The 17,337-nt window shown below is 38.9% G+C and overlaps 1 protein-coding gene across 10 annotated transcripts in view; it reads right to left on the bottom strand.

Moving 5' to 3' along the window:
* inpp4b (inositol polyphosphate-4-phosphatase type II B) overlaps nt 1-17,337 on the bottom strand; it is a 235,419-nt gene that overhangs the window by 60,419 nt on the left and 157,663 nt on the right. For all 10 annotated transcript variants that reach the window (XM_046835884.1, XM_046835892.1, XM_046835901.1 and 7 more), the window contains one exon: nt 9,717-9,847. In XM_046835884.1, coding sequence (XP_046691840.1) covers nt 9,717-9,847 — 131 coding nt within the window. The remainder of the gene's footprint in view (nt 1-9,716; nt 9,848-17,337) is intronic.

Raw genomic sequence — 17,337 nt, 5'->3', positions numbered from 1 at the left:
ATACTACTGAGCAGTTGAGGTGTAAATGCTTTGCTTAAGGATCCAGCAGTGGCAGGATGGTGGTGGTGGGATTAGTACTAAAGACCTACCAACAGCTTAACTAATGGGTTACCACTTTCCTTCCAAGATCTTCCATTTCACTCCATGTAAACCATATTAACATTTACGGCATTTACACCCTTATCCAGAGCGATGTACAAGAGTGCTTTGAAGTTTCTATCAATGGAAAGATCAACACTGGTTCACTTTTTCTTTTTAAATGAACACATAAAACAACAAGTAAAAACAAGTGCTATGTCAAGTGGTTCAGTTAGAGGTTGGGCTTCACTCATTTTTGAAGATAGCCAGTGACTAGTGTGGTGCCAGAACAGAAAAGGGTATTGATGTATACCTACCTCTTACACTGACAGATGGTGGAACCAGTTTATAGAGCTGGTTTTGTGCACAGCGGCATTGTTGTGCTAGAACAGGTTCGGGTCTCCAAGTTGAAGTGTAAGGAGAATTGAAAGCTACCACATTCAAAGAAATCCTATGGATTGTGTGCGTCCAACTTTGTGATAACAGTTTTGGTAAGAATCACATTTGGAAAAGTCAGGTCTCCTAATACTTTATAAATCTCTGTCTGTTTTTACACAATATTGACAACTCAACTTCCTGAAAGACTGGTTGGAACGACACCTTATCTTTCTAGATGGCTAGAATTTTGAAGATTTATCAGTAAAACTGTATTTGCGAAGGGGCTCTAGTTAGTTAAGGTCACTGAGAGGAAGACTGCAGTGTAGAGGTTTGGCTTAGAAGTCAGGGGATTGCAGGGGAAGGAGCACTAACAGTGCTGAAAGTGAACTAGCCTATGAGTGACACTGAAACCACAGGTCCTATACCCATTACAGGCTAAAATAAACTTAAAATCCCCTGCCTGTGGTATGAGACCTTGCGAATAACATCCTGTGTACACCTGAGCTCACAATTTATACACTCAAATACAAAAGAATGGGGCTAAAATTGAACAGGTGTACATTTGCACATTTATTTATGATCAGAATTAGAGCATTTAGCTTTTTTACTTAAAAAAAAAACAACCTAAAAAAATAATAATTTCAGACCATTTGTGTCTTCAATCAAATTTCACACAAAGGGACACTATATAATCAGATAAAAGATTGACCTTGACTGTAGAAAGGTATGGTTTTAATACTTCAATTAACAGACAGCTACTCAAGGAAGAGGTTTCATGACCTGCATTTCAACGTGGAAAATATCATTTACTCTGACAACAAAACAGAAGGAACCGCCAGTTCCTATTCATATGAGGTTATTTTCACTGGAATCCCATTTTGACATTTTGGCACCAAATACATTTGTAATGGATGAAAAACTTTTTTAATCCGCTAGTTATGCTGGATATGACATGCCATATCTAAGCACATACTGTATATTTATAAATAAAGTATATGGACAAAAGTATGTGGACATCTGACCATAAGATTCGTATGTGCTTTTTGAACTGTCACAAGGGTGTTAGTAAAGTCACATAGTGATGTAGTTTAGGTGAGGACGCCTAAAGTGCAGTCAGTGTTCAGATTCATCCCAAAGGGTTTCTCTAGGGTTGAGGTCAGAACTCTATAGCAGGCCACTCAAGTGCTTTCACTCCAAACCTGGAGCTGGATCTTCCTGGAGCCCAGTTTGTGCAATGGGGCACTGTGATACTGGAACAGGTTTGGGTCTCCTAGTTCATGCGAATGAAAAATAATTTTTTTATCAACCCATTTCAGTTACAGTCGATTATTCTGAGGTATGAAACAATCTGCATCTTTTCTATATTTATGTTTTATAATAACAGACACAGATCCTCCATCCTACAACTTATCTGACAAAGTTTCTCTTTCCCCTCAAATAATCCTAAAACACAGGTTGAAACTACTCATTATCTTTGTAAACAGCTGGGCTTTTGCAAAACCACTGGAATATACATTAGAAGATTTATCACCAAAACTGTATTTGTTAAGTGGCTCTAGTTAGTTAAGGTCACTGAGAGGAAGACGGCAGTGTAGCTGTTTGGCTCAGAAGTCAGAGGATTGCAGGGGAAGGAGCACTAACAGTTCTGAAAGTGACCTAGCCTTTGAGCGTTACGCTCTGATGCATATGAGAGCGTTTCGCACACTGAAACCACAGGTTCCATACACATTACCGGCCAAAAGAAACTTAAAATCCCCTGCCTGTGTTATGAGACCTTGAGAACAACATCCTGTGTACACCTAAACTCAAAATTTATACACTGTTTAGTAAAATAAAATAAAATTGGACTAACCTGTAAGATGTTCCCTAAAAGCTTATACAGTCAACATCCCAATTTATCCCGGGATCAAGATCTTCCATTGTAACCCATGGCTGACTGTGTGTACAGGGGTATTGTCATGATGGAACATGTTTGAATTGAAGGAACAATTTATCCTACACAGATGTGTGCCTCTAAATTTGGGGCAAAGGCTTGAAGAAAAGTCACAGTGTGAAGTGTCCCAATACTTTTAAAAGTGTGTATATATAAATATATTTACTAGCATCTAATGTGGTATAATTAAGACACCTACAGCAGTATAACTACACTCATTTATTACTAGGAAAACATTGTGCATTGCTGCAGCACATGTGAATATAATGTGTTTTCATGCCTATAGCTGACATTGTAATGGACCCTTTAATCAGCCTGCAGTTTCACACTCTTCTGATTGATTATAGTTTATTTCTCCTGCTAATGAGCTCCGTGTAGGTAGTGTGAGGATTATTTAACTCATACCAATTAAGTGGTTAAGAAATCCCCCCCCCCAGGATTTGTGTACATCAGTAATTAAAGTTCTGCATTAGTTTGTGAGCAACCAAAAAACTTGGTTAGAGAATTTGAAGTTGCTGCCTAAAGGTCCAGGCTCAATCCTGAGCTCTATCTACTATCTGATACATGAGTATCCCATTCAGGGTTTATTTCCCCACCATCATTGTTGTGTACTAGGTTCTAGAATCCTCCACAAGTCATTACTAAAGATAAATGAATGTATACTAGTTGTAAAGGCAAATAAATCATATAAATAGGCAACATTATTCTTTTTAACAACACTAATAAATCTTTACCTTTCACTCGAAATTTTATATTTAAAAAAATGAGAGGTATTTTCTTTCAACTTCTGACCCCGATAAGTAGTGATCGCTGTTTCCCCCAAAGTATTGTTTTTTTTTTTTTGCTTTTTTCTGCCGGTATGACCTGTGTAAAGTTAAATATGTATGAAGCACTCTGGCTTGCCCTGCAGAAGGAGGCCACAGCACCTTATAAATAACCAAAACTGTGCCAAGCTGTATAACAGTGTGCATCGTTTCTCACGTAACTCACTTTCGTTTGGTATGAAAGCGGACTGGACGCATTTGTTAATATCACGTCTGTTCGCTAATCGATTGAACAATTTATTTTTTTTACATTTAATACAGAATATATAAATTTGTTCTTTTCTGCAAATAAAAAAGTGCTTATTGAATTAAGAATTAAATTCCAAGCGGAAAATTACAAATAAATGTCTAGGCATAAATAACTTAATTATTGTAAAATATATGACCTTTGTTTTGCAATAATCTGATCAGAAATATTCAATAAATATGAATATCAAAACTAAGTGATCAAGAAAAACTGTCAGGTGAGTACACTAATAACATGGCTGTTAGTATTGCTGTTTTATATGCTGTTTCAAAAGGAGGTAAATACAACCAATTATAATATGAATATAAATAATAATAATAATAATAATAATTATTATTATTAATATTATTATTATTATTATTTAGCTTACAAATCTTCCCAGAAGTGGCTGTCTCAACAAAATTTACCTCACGGACAGACCATGTGACGCTTAAAGAAATTGCAAAAAAAAAGCCTCAGATATCATTTTAAATGTTCAGGACAATACAATACAGAAAAATATGGTTTGTGTGGATGGTTTGCCAGGAGAAAGCGTTCTCAAAGACAAAAAAAATCCAGCATGGCTCAAGTTTGACAGAAAGAAAAACAGAACGTGAAACAAAATCCAGTCTTTCAGTAAGAAAGAAGGAAAAAAATTCATTCTTTCAGAAAGAAAAAAATCATTCTCTCACAAAGAAAGGAAGAATTCATTCTTTCAAAAAGAATGAGAGAACGAAAAAACGTAAGGTGTTCTATAACTGTCACATGTACTTTTATAGCACGGTGAAACTCTTTCTTCGTATACGCATCTGACGTTAGGAAGCTGGGGTCAGGGCGCAGGTCAGCCATGATACAGCGCCCCTGGAGCTATGGGAGTTAAGAGCATTGTTTAAGGTCCCCAAGGGTGGCAGCTTGGCAATACTGGGGTTTGAACTCCTCAATACCTAGATATTCTAGAGTCAAATGTGAAGCCATGTGTCTGACAGCTAAAACAGTCAAAATTGGGTCATGCGACAGGACAGTAATCTCAAGCACTCCAGCAAATCTACAGCAGAATGGCTAAAAATAAAAAACAAAGGCCCAGCTAAAGTCCAGACCACAATCTTACTGAAATATTGTGGCAGGACCTTAAAAGAGCTGTGCATAAACAAAAGCCCACAAACCTGAATGAATTGAAGCAATGCTCTTCCTTCACAATGATGCGAGAGAATGATAAAGTCAATCGCAATTACTTACTGCTGCTAAAGGTAGTTCTACAAGCTGAATCACAAGGTGTACTTAGTTTTTCCCACATTGTAACCCTATAATATCCGAGCAAGGCCCTTACCGCCATGTGCTCTAGTATCATGGCTGAACCTGTGCTTGCTGGGATATGCAAAGAAAAGAATTTCACTGTCCAGTGATCTATATGTGACAAACAAAGGCTCTTCTTCATTGATACGAAATGCTAGATAATACTAGCCGCTAGTTATGTTTTTATTAAAAACACTGTCACTTGCTAAATAGTTAATTGTAAAATTTGGCATTTAATTGCTAATTACAGCTAATTGCATTGCCTGATACTCTGTTCCACATAATTTTAGCAGTAAAACCAGCATTGGTGGCACTAGAAGTAAAGGCTGGTCCCTGGGTGATCAGGCAGTGTTTGTGTGGCACTCTGACATGGCCCGTCTCTCTCTCTCTTCCCCTCTTGGGAAAGCTCGCAGGCTAATGGAGCTGCCACAGTGGCATTAGTCCCATCATGCCCTCCATCTGTGAGGCCAGGTGCTTCTGGAGGCAGGAGGAGGAGGGAAACCCTGCTACTCTGACCCTCACATACTCAGCTGCGGGGGTAAACACAGGTTTGTAGGCAAAGAAACACCTGCACACACTCATTAGTGAACGTTTTCTTTTTCACGCCCGCTGCTGTACACACAGTTAAAACCAGAGCGTGGCACACATCACCTCAGCACAGCATGTGTCTGGCTCACCAGTGAAGCCTAAGGGACCCTTCATCAAACGGCTGGAAAAATTTCTCCGCACTTTCTCAGTGTCTCTCCTGCCTGAGCTGTGGGAGGCTCACACCGGCAGATCCGTATATCCAGCCGCGGGGCCTAAGCTCAAACTGCAGCCGGCACAGCATTGATCAATGCAGCTAGAGCTCCGGCGGTGCTCAGAGTGTGCTTAGTTGACCTCCTCCAGCAGATGTTGTTGTTCTTCGCACAGTGTGTGTGTGGGCTTAGTGTTAGTGTAGTCCCTCTGCATAAATGGTGGCTGCATAGTGCACAAATCAAGTCGGTACAAACCTGGCACTAAACTCGCTGCCGATGAATAATGCATCACAATGCTCTCTTATGCAGGTACGTGCCTTTTTTCAAAGCATCTGATCTATGAAGCTTAAAGGGAAGCAAAGCTCAGACCTCTTATTGTGTATTAGAAGCTGTAAGCTCATTCACTTATCCCGCTTAGACCTGCACTTGCCAAGATTTGTCCTCCATTTACTACTGTGATGTGTGAAAGAGTTTGACTCTCTGCTTATCGCCTGCTAACTTAAAATGGCTACAGTGATAGTGAAACAGATTTCTATTTAATGCTGCTCTTTCAAAAAGCTGCAATGCTTCAATCATTTTTAAAAGCACTTCCTAGTTAAACACTGTTCAATTCAATTAATTTTTATTTGTATAGAATTTTTTACAAAGTCTCAAAGCAGCTAGATAAAAGGGTAATAAAGTTGTATAAGAGAGTGTATTAATTGAGTGCCTATAAGTTTGTTCAATATAAATGCAAGTTTAATCCCAATGAGCGAGCCAGTGTTGACTGTGGCAAAGGAAAACTCCCTGAGAAGGCATGAGTGAAGAACACTGATCATCTCTCCGTCATGGCGCTTGTTAGTGTGTAGGATATATTAGGCAGCAAATGAACATTTTGTCCTCAAAGTCGATGTGTTGGAAGCAGGAAAAATGGGCAAGCGTAAGCATTTGAGCGAGTTTGACGAGGGCCAAATTGTGATGTCTAGACCACTGAATCAGAGCATCTCCAAAACTGCAGTTCTTGTGGAATGTTTCCGCAATGTTCAGTATCTATATCAGTTCATTGTCCAAGTGTGTAATTATAGTGTTAACTAAACTACAACGATCAGGCACAGGCAAGCGTAAGGAGGGAGTTGGACAAGGGCCAAATTGTGATGTGTAGACGAATGGGTCAGAGCACCCTAGAGCTAGAGCTCTTGTGGGATGTTCCTGGTCTGCAGTGGTCAGCATCTTTTAAAAGTGCTTCAAGAAAGGAACAGTGGTGACCCGGCGACAGGGTCGTGTGCAGCTGAGGATCATTGATGCACGTTGGGAGCGAAGGCTGGTCCGTGTGGTCTGATCAGAAAGACGAACTCATGTAGCTCAAACTGCTGGAAAAGTGAAAGCTGTTGATACTCGAAGGTCAGGACTGTTTTAGCAGTCAAAGGGGGAACAACACAATATTAGGCAGGTGGTCATAATGTTATGCCTGATCAGTGTGTGAATATATATATGGAATATGTATATGGTTGTACACTAAAAAGTCAAAAGTTTGACCATTTAATGGACCATCTCACCTATATAAAATCCTATTCAATATTTTGTTCGTATAATAACCTCTATTCTTGAAAAGACTTTCCACTAGAGTTTGAAATGAGGCTGTGTGGATTTCAAGTCAAGTAGCTTTGATTTGTGCTCATTCAGCCACTAGAGCATTCGTGAGGTCAAGCACTGATGTTGGGTGAGAAGGTCTGGGTTGCAGAAGCTTACAATTCATCCCAAAGGTGTTCGATAGGGTTGAGGTCAAGGCTCGGTGTAGACCACTCAACTTCGACTTCAATCTTCAGGGAGCTTGTTTTGTGCACAGAGGCAGTCGGTTAGAGGTTTGGGCTTTAGTTCCAGTACAGCAGAATTTTAATGACACATCCGACAAAGACATTTAGACATCGATGTGCTTGCAATTTAGTGGCAACAGTTCGGAGAAGAATGGCACATATGTTTGGCAATTTAGTGTATATCTAGGTGAGGATTATACGTCCCACTGAATTACAAATGAGCATTTATGTAATAATAATAATAATAATTATTATTAATATAATTAATGCTAATAATAATAATACCAACTGTCTAGACAGAAATATTTTGGCTGGTTAGGTGAGATAAAAGTGGAAAAGTCTCTGCACATCTGTCTAATGAAGGAATTATAATTTTATGAGCTGATGCTGAAGTTCTAGGAGCAGATGAAGAACATTCAGGAGTCGGTCTTGTCATTCACCGAACTAAACAAAATTCTGGACACGTGCACAGTGCTAGCTGAAGAGTAGAGCGAGACGGCGAGTTCCGGGGGTTCAGGCAGAATTCTCTAAATACCAAACCTTCTCTCTCTAGGAAAAGGTCACCCTGCGTATAATTCCTAATAACACGCGGTATCAATAATTAATACCGTGCAGTCGAGTCTCTCCGCGCCGGCTGGATTACGTCTGGGCCCTGTGACTGAGTGTGTGGCTAAAAGTGAGTGTAGGAAAGCCGAGGTGGAGGAAAGGCAAGAGGAGATGGAGCGAGGCTTTTCTGATTTACAGCAAACGAGATTAGAGGTGGGTGCAGCAGGCTGTCAGGAGCCATAACGCTGAAGACTGAGCTCCATCAGTCATGCGGCAAAACAACACCGAGCATCCCAAGCTCATCTGCCAGCCTCGGCTCGAATCACGCCGCCGATCGATTGGACCGATCAGCTTTTTGGCCCGGGAGCGCTGATTAGAAGGGCAAAAACATCAATGACTATTAAAGGTTTCAGACAAAGAACGAGGCAGTAGAGATGGTGACATTTTGTGCCCTGCCATTACTTCTTCCTCCGTGATAGGGAGTGACGACTGGAGCTGCTACATTAAGCCCAGAGATGATAGTCCTAACAAAATAAAGCTGCATGATCATACAGTGATAAGATGAGATGTGCAAGCAGTGTGTGTGTGTGTGTGTGTGTTCATGTGTGTGAGAGACTGACAACCATTATACCCTTTCTATAACGTGTGTGTGTGTGTGTGTGTGTCTAGGATGGGAAAAAAAAGACAAATAGCATGCATTTTCCCCACATCATGCGTGTGTATTCGGAGAATTAAGCTGTGTACACTAAATTGAGCCAAGGCTACAATCTGCAATCTGCGATCTCTGCGGTTGCCAGCAGCGGGATGAGAGAGTAAACACTCCCCACATGTCTGATTTATACAGACCTTTTGCCTTTATCATCTCTGCCAAGTCTAAACTTAGTTGCTATGACTACAGTGCCACTACGTATTTAAGAAAAATTGAGAGATGCTACATGTAGAAGCACACAGGGAGAAAAACACACACACACACACACACACACACACACACACACACACACACACACACACACACAAAAAAAAAAAAAAAGAATCCTACTAAGGCTTCATGCCAGCATGATGATAATTATATGGCACTAATTGGCTATGCACATTTATAAATCCCACATTAAGCAGTCTGTACTTAACATGTTATTGCACTATATGAAGCAAATGAAGGAAAACAGTGTAGATGCTGTTTCTGTGTAGATGCGAGTTCACTCTGCTTTAGAGATGTTTCAGTCTGCTGCAGGTTTGACTCAGTATTATTAAAATCAATGTGTGCATTAGTGCATCAACAGCTGTCAGGTATGACACATACTGACAGAAAAAGATGTTAAAAGATGACAGACGCACATAGATGAAGAGAGAGAGAGAGAGAGAGAGAGAGAGAGAGAGAGAAATAAACCAGTTAGTTATAAACATAAACATAGAGATGGTTAAACTGAGAGACTGACAATAAAACTAAAAGAATTACAAAAAAGATATTTAGATGGACAGATAGACACAGAGAGAGATTAGATAGATGGATGGAAGGATTGATGAATGGATAAATAGGTATATTTAGATGGACAGAGACACAGACAGACAGACAGACAGAGATGGATGGATGGATGGATGGTTGGATAGATGGATCTGTTCAAGTAATGAACATTGAACTGTAGGATTAAGAGACAGACACAACAAAAAAAAAGGTATTTAGACAAACAGATAGACAGACAGACACACATATATGCAATCGGATAAACAGATTTACAGTTTACAAAAAGATGGATGGATGGATGAATGGATGGATGGATGAGTCTATGAAATAGGCTGAGAAATAGACAAAGACTAAAAATACAGTTAGCTAGATAGATAGAAATTTAAAATGATGAACTGATGAACAGATGGATAGATGTGCAGACAGACAGACGTGTGAATTCTCACCGGTGAACTTCTCCAGCTCAGCAAGTGTTTCCTGGTAGGTTTTGATCAGATGGCTGTAGCGAGTGATAACATCTTTCCTCAGGTTGTCCCAGTGTGGTGAGAGCTCACCCAGGTTGTTCAGCTCCTGGATTCTGACCAACACAACACACACACACACACACACACACACTTTACTTCAGCTACTGTACTGTCTGTTAAAAGCAAGAAACAAAATGGTATACATTTTACTCTACTCTATCTACATATATATATATATATATATGAATGTTGTACAAAAACATGTCTGTCACATGCTGGACATTTTGCCTCTAGTTAGAATTTAACCATAATAGCAGTTTTGATTGAATATAAATTTTTGTTGCCACGGTTCTATTCCGAGCTTGAGGTATGGTGTGGAGCTTCACATTATATTCCTGTGTGGGCTTTGGGTTTTCTCTGGGTTCCCCAGTTTCCTCCCACTTCTTAATAAATAGTCAGCTGGTCAAAAGGCTCCATTAAATTGCCCCTATGTGTGCGTGTGTGTTTCATGACTACACTTTGGAGCCACAGTGACTCCGCACTCCCGGATTTGGATTTGCCGGCTTGTTGCTCAGCCTTATTAGAGATGCAGCGAGTCTGAAATCTCAGAGGAGGACAGAAGAGGAAGAGAGGTGTGCATATGCGTGTTTACAAGAACCACTGAACAATTTAATGCGTGTTTCTTTCTTTAATGTGTTTACCAAAAGGAAAATTCCACCCTGTTGTGATAACGTGTTGGTTGCTGCTGTATTTTTGATTATTTCTGTGAGAAGTTCACGGATGTTCGATGTTCTGATTCACAGCGGGACGTTGCCTACGCAAGTACAAATAGCGTTTACTGGGAGAAAAAAATAAATTTAATTTATGTAGTTTTTGTGGACATTGTCTCAAAGCCACTTTACAGAATTGAACAGAATACAAATCTACATTTTAACATCATAATTGAATCCCTATCAGTTTTAATTTCCATTTGTGACAGAGCGGCTTACAGTTACATCATGTATACAAATGAGCAGTTGAGAGTTAGGGCCTTGCTCAAGGGCCCCAAGTAGCAGTTCAGTAGAGCTGGAATTTTAACTCACAACCTTCTAAACAGAAATCCAATGTTTTAACCACTGGGCTTCCACTTGCCTAAGTGTATCCCTAATGAGCGAGAAAGTGGTGACAGTGAAAAGGAAAAACCCCTTGAGATATTAGGAGGAAGAAACCGTGAGAAAAGGGGAACCCATTCTCATCTGTGTGACACTGAATGTTCGCTCATTATAGATCCATCATTGTTGAGGTTATCAAATGTTCAGAGATGGACATTTCAATGCAAAGACTGTTCATGGCAACTGTAGTCCTAAGCCATTGTTGCCATTACAGTCTAATTCCATCGTCATAGTTCTGAAATGTAAACCTTCGCAGTAACTTCATAGAACTTTCACGTATAACCGTCCGAGTGGTGTCTAATTTAAAGAACTCAATCTGGAGGTAGAGAGTCGAGATGGATCAGGCAGGTCCGGAAAAAGAAAAGGAAAGGATCACTGGTACCTCTGATGCATGTGTATAAAATGAAAGCTGATCGAACAGCCAAAAGAATGAAAGCACTAAAACGAAATGGATATTATTATACGAGTTGTCACAGTTCTTAGTGTTAAAATCAGTGTGTTGTACGGAAGAGAAATAGGAAAAGTTTTAGGCATTTTATAATCAAATAACTTCCAGAAAAATGAATCAAAACATTGTCCCTGGAGCTAATCCTCATTAATAGTCAGTGTGCCACTGCCCAGGTGTATTATGGGAGAGCCCAAAGGGCCTGAACAGCAGGGTTGAACTACAGTTAGATTTACATAAGTAATAAGGGGCTTATCTGGCAAAAACAGGTGGTTCCAGCATCTTTCTACTGTTTGAGGAAAAAAGACCTTTAATACCTCTCATTAATAAAAAACACCCAAGCGTATTTAATTGTAGAAGAAATTTCCATCGAGAACAATGGTTCATTTTCATGTAAATTTGGGCTCAGAGACTCCACATGCCCATAATACTTCCAGCAATGCGATTAGCATCTGTAAATGATACGAGTACCACAGAAGCTGCTGATTTTTCATGAGCAGAGAAGAAAAATCCCTCAGTATCTACTAAGGAACAAAAGTGAGTTTTGTTTGCATGGCAATTTAAGGTAAAAAAAAAAAAGAGGAGGACAGACTTGTAACAGGGTTTGAGATGTTGAGAGTGGATAAGCCAGGCGTAACGAACAGACCCGAGGGTGCTTTCACAAACGTACTTCTTTTAGCCTAAGCTGTACGAGGAAAACGTTCTGCCCTGTGTTATTGATGGTTATCTACCCAGACTCTTGTGTTTTCTGTTCACAGTCTGGCCTATGGCACTTTCAAATAAATTACAGTGATTCAATGAAAGCAGCGCTCTTCTGTGCACACTCTTAAGGTTCATTAAAGGGTAGCCAGTGCTGGAACCGCATTATTTGTTAGCTGAGTGGACATCTCTGGAGAAGGAGGCACGTCTGGGCCTTTAGGAAGCGTAAGATGGTCTAAACCCATAATTTCCTGAGCTGAGTGAAATCCCAAGCAAGGTGGTGAACTGCATGCATATATATATATATATATATATATATATATATATATATATATATATATATATATATATATATATATATATATAATCTGATAAATGAAGGCTATTAACAGTAAGGCAGCTCGTAGACAGCGCTATCGAAATGACTTCCTTTTTATTCTAACTAATAGCGTAAGCCAGATATGCAGCTACATCTTTTTTGATAAAAGTTTAAAGCCCACTGCTGAATCACACCTGAAAATGTAACCGACACCAAACATGTGTTGGACTGCAGGTAATTTGCATTTTGGCTTTTGAAGTAATGATTTAGCTCGTAATCAGGTTTAAAGGCAACTAAATAATATAAACAATAAATAATATCAATTTATAAAATTATATACATTTATAGAATTCATATAATTAAATTATAATTTCTAAAATCTAAATATGCATACTTAAACATTAATAATATGATTCTAATAATAAAACAGAATAAAAACATTTAGTTTTCATATACCTTGCACAATGACAAAGTGAAATCTAGTGTAATCTAATATAAAATGATATACATTTATAAAAAAAATATTATTGTTATAAATATATAGAAATGAAGAAAATAGCTAAATCACTGCACTGTGGTTTTATATCCAGATTTTATGATTGTTGCTAGATGGAATCATTTTGGTAAATGAGACTCTGCACTTTTAAAAGACCACTTTTCACACTCAACATGTTTATACTGAATTTTGAATGTGTTTTGTGCAAATTTCATGGTTTGTGCATTTAAAAAAATAATTATTTGTTAACACTTTTGCCGCTCTGATGTCACATTGCTAGTGCAATTGCCATGGCATTTCATTGAAGATAAACATTAATTGTATTCAGGGAATTACAAGATACCACCGCACCTCTAACACAGAATAAATGCCACTGCACTACTGACAGCAAAGGGGTCAAACAGTATTCTGGGTTATGTAGGAAAAGAAAAAAGTAAAGCCAAAGTAAAAAAAAAAAGTTACTGATTTTCATTTTAAGTTTGTTCTTAGATCACGTTTGTTGCAAAAATGGACTACACTTTTAATTAAAAAACCAAAACAAAAAAACAAAACAAAAGGACTTCTACCGACTAAAACAGGATACAATTTAAGGTCAAATGTATTGGGGCACTGGCTTTTTTTCCCAGCCATATGTGGTTCTTCCCAAACTGCTGGAAGCACACAATTGTACAAGATGTCTTTGAAAGCGGTGGCATCAAAGTTTTACTTTTAATTGAACTAGGAAACCCGAACCTGTTCCAGCATGACAATGTCCCTGTGCACAAAGCCAACTACATAAAGATATGCTTTATATGTGTTGGAATGGCCTCCTTTAGAGCTCTGACCTCAACTCTACTGAACACCTTTAAGATGAATTAAAATGCTCACTTGACCCCAGGCCTCTTCAGTACTTTACTAACGCCCCTGTGGCTGAATTAGCACAAATCTCCATAAGCACACTCGAAACCAATTGCGGCAGTAGCTCGCAGCGGCCGCTCCGGACCCAAAATGGTGCCACTTTCACTTTGTAGCACGCCTTGCGCAACATATGGACATCGAAGCAACCGGTGTCCCTGTGTACTACCGCCAAACACTTGAGGAACTCAGAAACAAGCTCAACAACACAATAAATAATGATCTGTGTCAAATGCTATGCGACCTTCGAGAACCAGGCCTCCAGACCCTGGCGTCGGCTTGGTTACTCAGACCACATCTCTGTTAAGCTGATCCCAGCATACAGACCACTCAGCAGGCGTTTAAGACCAACTCAAAAGCAGGCGAAAACCTCCCCAGCAGTATCCATGTCTGCTCTCCAGGACTGCTTTGAATGCACAGACTGGGACATGTTCAGGGAAGCTGCAATCAACGGCAATTTCATCAACTTAGAGGAGTACACATCAACAGTGACCAGCTACATCGGCAAGTGCATTGATGACGTGGCCATCTCCAAGACCATCACCAAACGCTCCAACCAGAAGCCATGGGTGACATATTAAAACTTTGCGAACAAGGACTAAATGTGGAATTGGATATTTAAAAAGCAATATAAATAATTTGCTTAACAAGCTAAAATACTGGAAAAGGAAAAATGAATCGACAGAAGAAAGGAGGGGGAAAAAATGCTATAAGAAAAGTAAAAGCAGCACATTATTGAAGGAGAGAGGAGCATGGATTATACGGAAGTGGTGGGGGCGTGCTAAACAATCCGGACTCGTGCTGCATCAGTATGACCGGGCTACAGTGGAAGCCTGTCATGTCATGGCCTTTATTTAATAGTGCGTTACGGAAGCTGTTTGCTTTAATCACTGAAGCCTCGGTGCCTGGGGTCAACGGCAGCACTGCGACGGGAAACACAATTAGTGCGAAAGCTTCAAATGCACGACTCGGGCAATTCTTTTTTTTTTTTTTTTTTTTTTGCAGAAGACTACCTGCAAAAAGCCAACATGGTTCAAGTTGACGTGAACATGTAGATTTATTTAAGTGTAACCTTTAATACAGAGAGACGAGAGAGAGAGAGAGAGAGAGAGAGAGAGAGAGAGAGGAAGAAGGGAAGGGGGAAGGGGGAAGGGGGAAGGGGAGTGAGAGAGAGTAAGAAACACACTGAAAATGTCCTTTTAAATAGTTTTAAAGGTTTATTTAAACCGCTTTATATAATAAGCATCTTCTCTAATGGCACTCAAGCTCTGTTCTATCATGCTCTGTTGTCATGCTGCAGAATTACTGCACGAACAGAGTGTTAGCTCAGATAGTGGGCTGTGATTATTACCCACTGAAACACTATCAAAGTCAGTGAAGGCTTTCACATCACTTTTTCATTAATCGATTTCAAATGATTTTTTTTTTCCCCTTTCTCTAAGGCGACACCAGGAACGAGACACGACTCTAATGAAATCATTAGCTATGAAAATACAGAGAGAATAATCTTATAACACACAGACAGACAGACAGACATGCACACACACAGAGGGGAGATTAAAGCATGTGGGTGGATGTGGCGTGTCGCTATCGACACCAACAAAAGAATGGATGGAGAGCTAGAATTATGGTATATAGTCTGAATGCAGGAACCAGAGAGAGAATAGCGAAAGCCATTATATCTCCAAAAACAGCTTTAACTAATAAGCAATCTATTAACGTTCACCTTTTGAATGGCTGCTTCGCCACTTAACCATCACACGACGGGCTGCGATTCCAAAAAAAAGGAAAGGAGGAACAAACCAATTTTGGTGCTGCTAAAAGCATAACAACATTGTGCTGATCTGATTAGTACTGATTACAATGAGAATACACATCGAGTTCAGTAAAGGAGGTTGCAACTTATTAAACCAGGACTAGAATACTGCTGCTTTTTCCACAGTAAAGTCTCTGCAGATCAGTGAAGCCAGAGGTGGACCTCAATCATATCCCCCCGTATTCCCTTCAAGCCTCTAGCATGACTTTTACCTCCATCCCTTTAAGATATGAGCAAGACCTGCCTCAAGACTCTTCTCTGTCCTGGGAAATAAAAACTCTAACAGTGCTTCAGCTTCTTTGACCCTGACCTAGCATGAGGATGTTTTTTTTTAGTTTTTTTTTTATATAAATGTTACATCATGCTTGGTAGGGGAAAAAAAATCTCTTAACAATAAAACAATAATCTTAATAATCCTTCAGTAACCAATTCAGTAGCTACTATGAGGGATTCATTTACTAGTGTAAAGTGCAGTGTAGGTCACAAGATCTACTGAAGGTTCTAGTGGGGTTTTTTGTACATACTGAGTAATTCATACTATTGAATAGTATGACACATCCAAGCATTAAGACCTCTACCAGGGTAAAAATCTATATTTAATATCATTTAGCACTGGTTTACATGATTACTCATAATTCAGGTCTATATTCAAATAATATATTAGGATGTTCTTATTTAATTGAGAAATACAGGTAGTCCCCGAGTTCCAATGGTTCCAATTATGATGACGATAGCGATATGACAGTATTGTAACATGGATTCGAATTTAAATCAAGCAAATGCAGCAGCGTATATGCAGTGCTAAATGTTGGGAGGTGACCAGGATGTACGCATCCTCCGCCTTGTGAGATGCCTTACTCCTGCCAGCAGTCGACAGAGTCCAGTTGCCACGGTGTTGGAGTACGCTTTTTTTTGTTTTGCTGTTTGTGTTGTTTCAAAGACAAATTTGAGCTTTTGAACCAGAAAACATCCACGCCCCCACTGCCACATACATATACATTACAGTAGTGTAAACGGCTCCGTTTTGCTAAATTATGTACTGTAATCTGTTAAACTAACAAATGACAGTATACTACTCCATACTGATCACCGTTCTTTAGGACTCCTGATTCGGCCAGGCCATGTTTCGATATTTTATATTTCCGATTAAGTCATCAGAACACATCTCTATCGTAAGAGAAACATTATATCTTATACATGTATCCAGAACTTCTCTTCTTTAAAATCTATTTTATTCTTATATCAGCCAAAGTCTACATTAAAACAGTCTCCTGGACATTTTATTATATATATATATATATATATATATATATATATATATATATATATATATATATATATATATATATATATATATATTAGTTTACATTTTTAAAACAATAAAATGCCTGCTTGATGATTTTATAAAATAAAATAGAATAACCTAAAACAAGCAAACAAACAACACCTTTTTATTCTATTGATTAAACTGAGTAATCAATTAAATTAGCACAAATTACATGAGTTAAATAAAACTAAATCAACGGAAAAATGTAATCAAATAGTTTATATTTATTAGATCCCATTTGGGTAATACAGATGTGCATGTAAATGTGTTTTTTACACTTAATATAGCATTTTATAAAAATATAATCTAAACAGTTATTTTAGTATATTTTAACAAATGTCTTGATTCCTTCCATCCTTCACTCCCTTGAAATGTGGAAATGGCAGGATTTTCTCCTTGAAGCTGGACATAAAACGCTAAAGAAGCCATTGTGCTTGCGTTAGCCGCTAGCAACTT

The sequence above is a fragment of the Silurus meridionalis genome, chromosome 2 (genome assembly GCF_014805685.1).
Source record: "Silurus meridionalis isolate SWU-2019-XX chromosome 2, ASM1480568v1, whole genome shotgun sequence".
NCBI classification, from domain to species: Eukaryota; Metazoa; Chordata; class Actinopteri; order Siluriformes; family Siluridae; genus Silurus; species Silurus meridionalis.
This window is presented reverse-complemented; position numbering and strand designations above follow the sequence as displayed.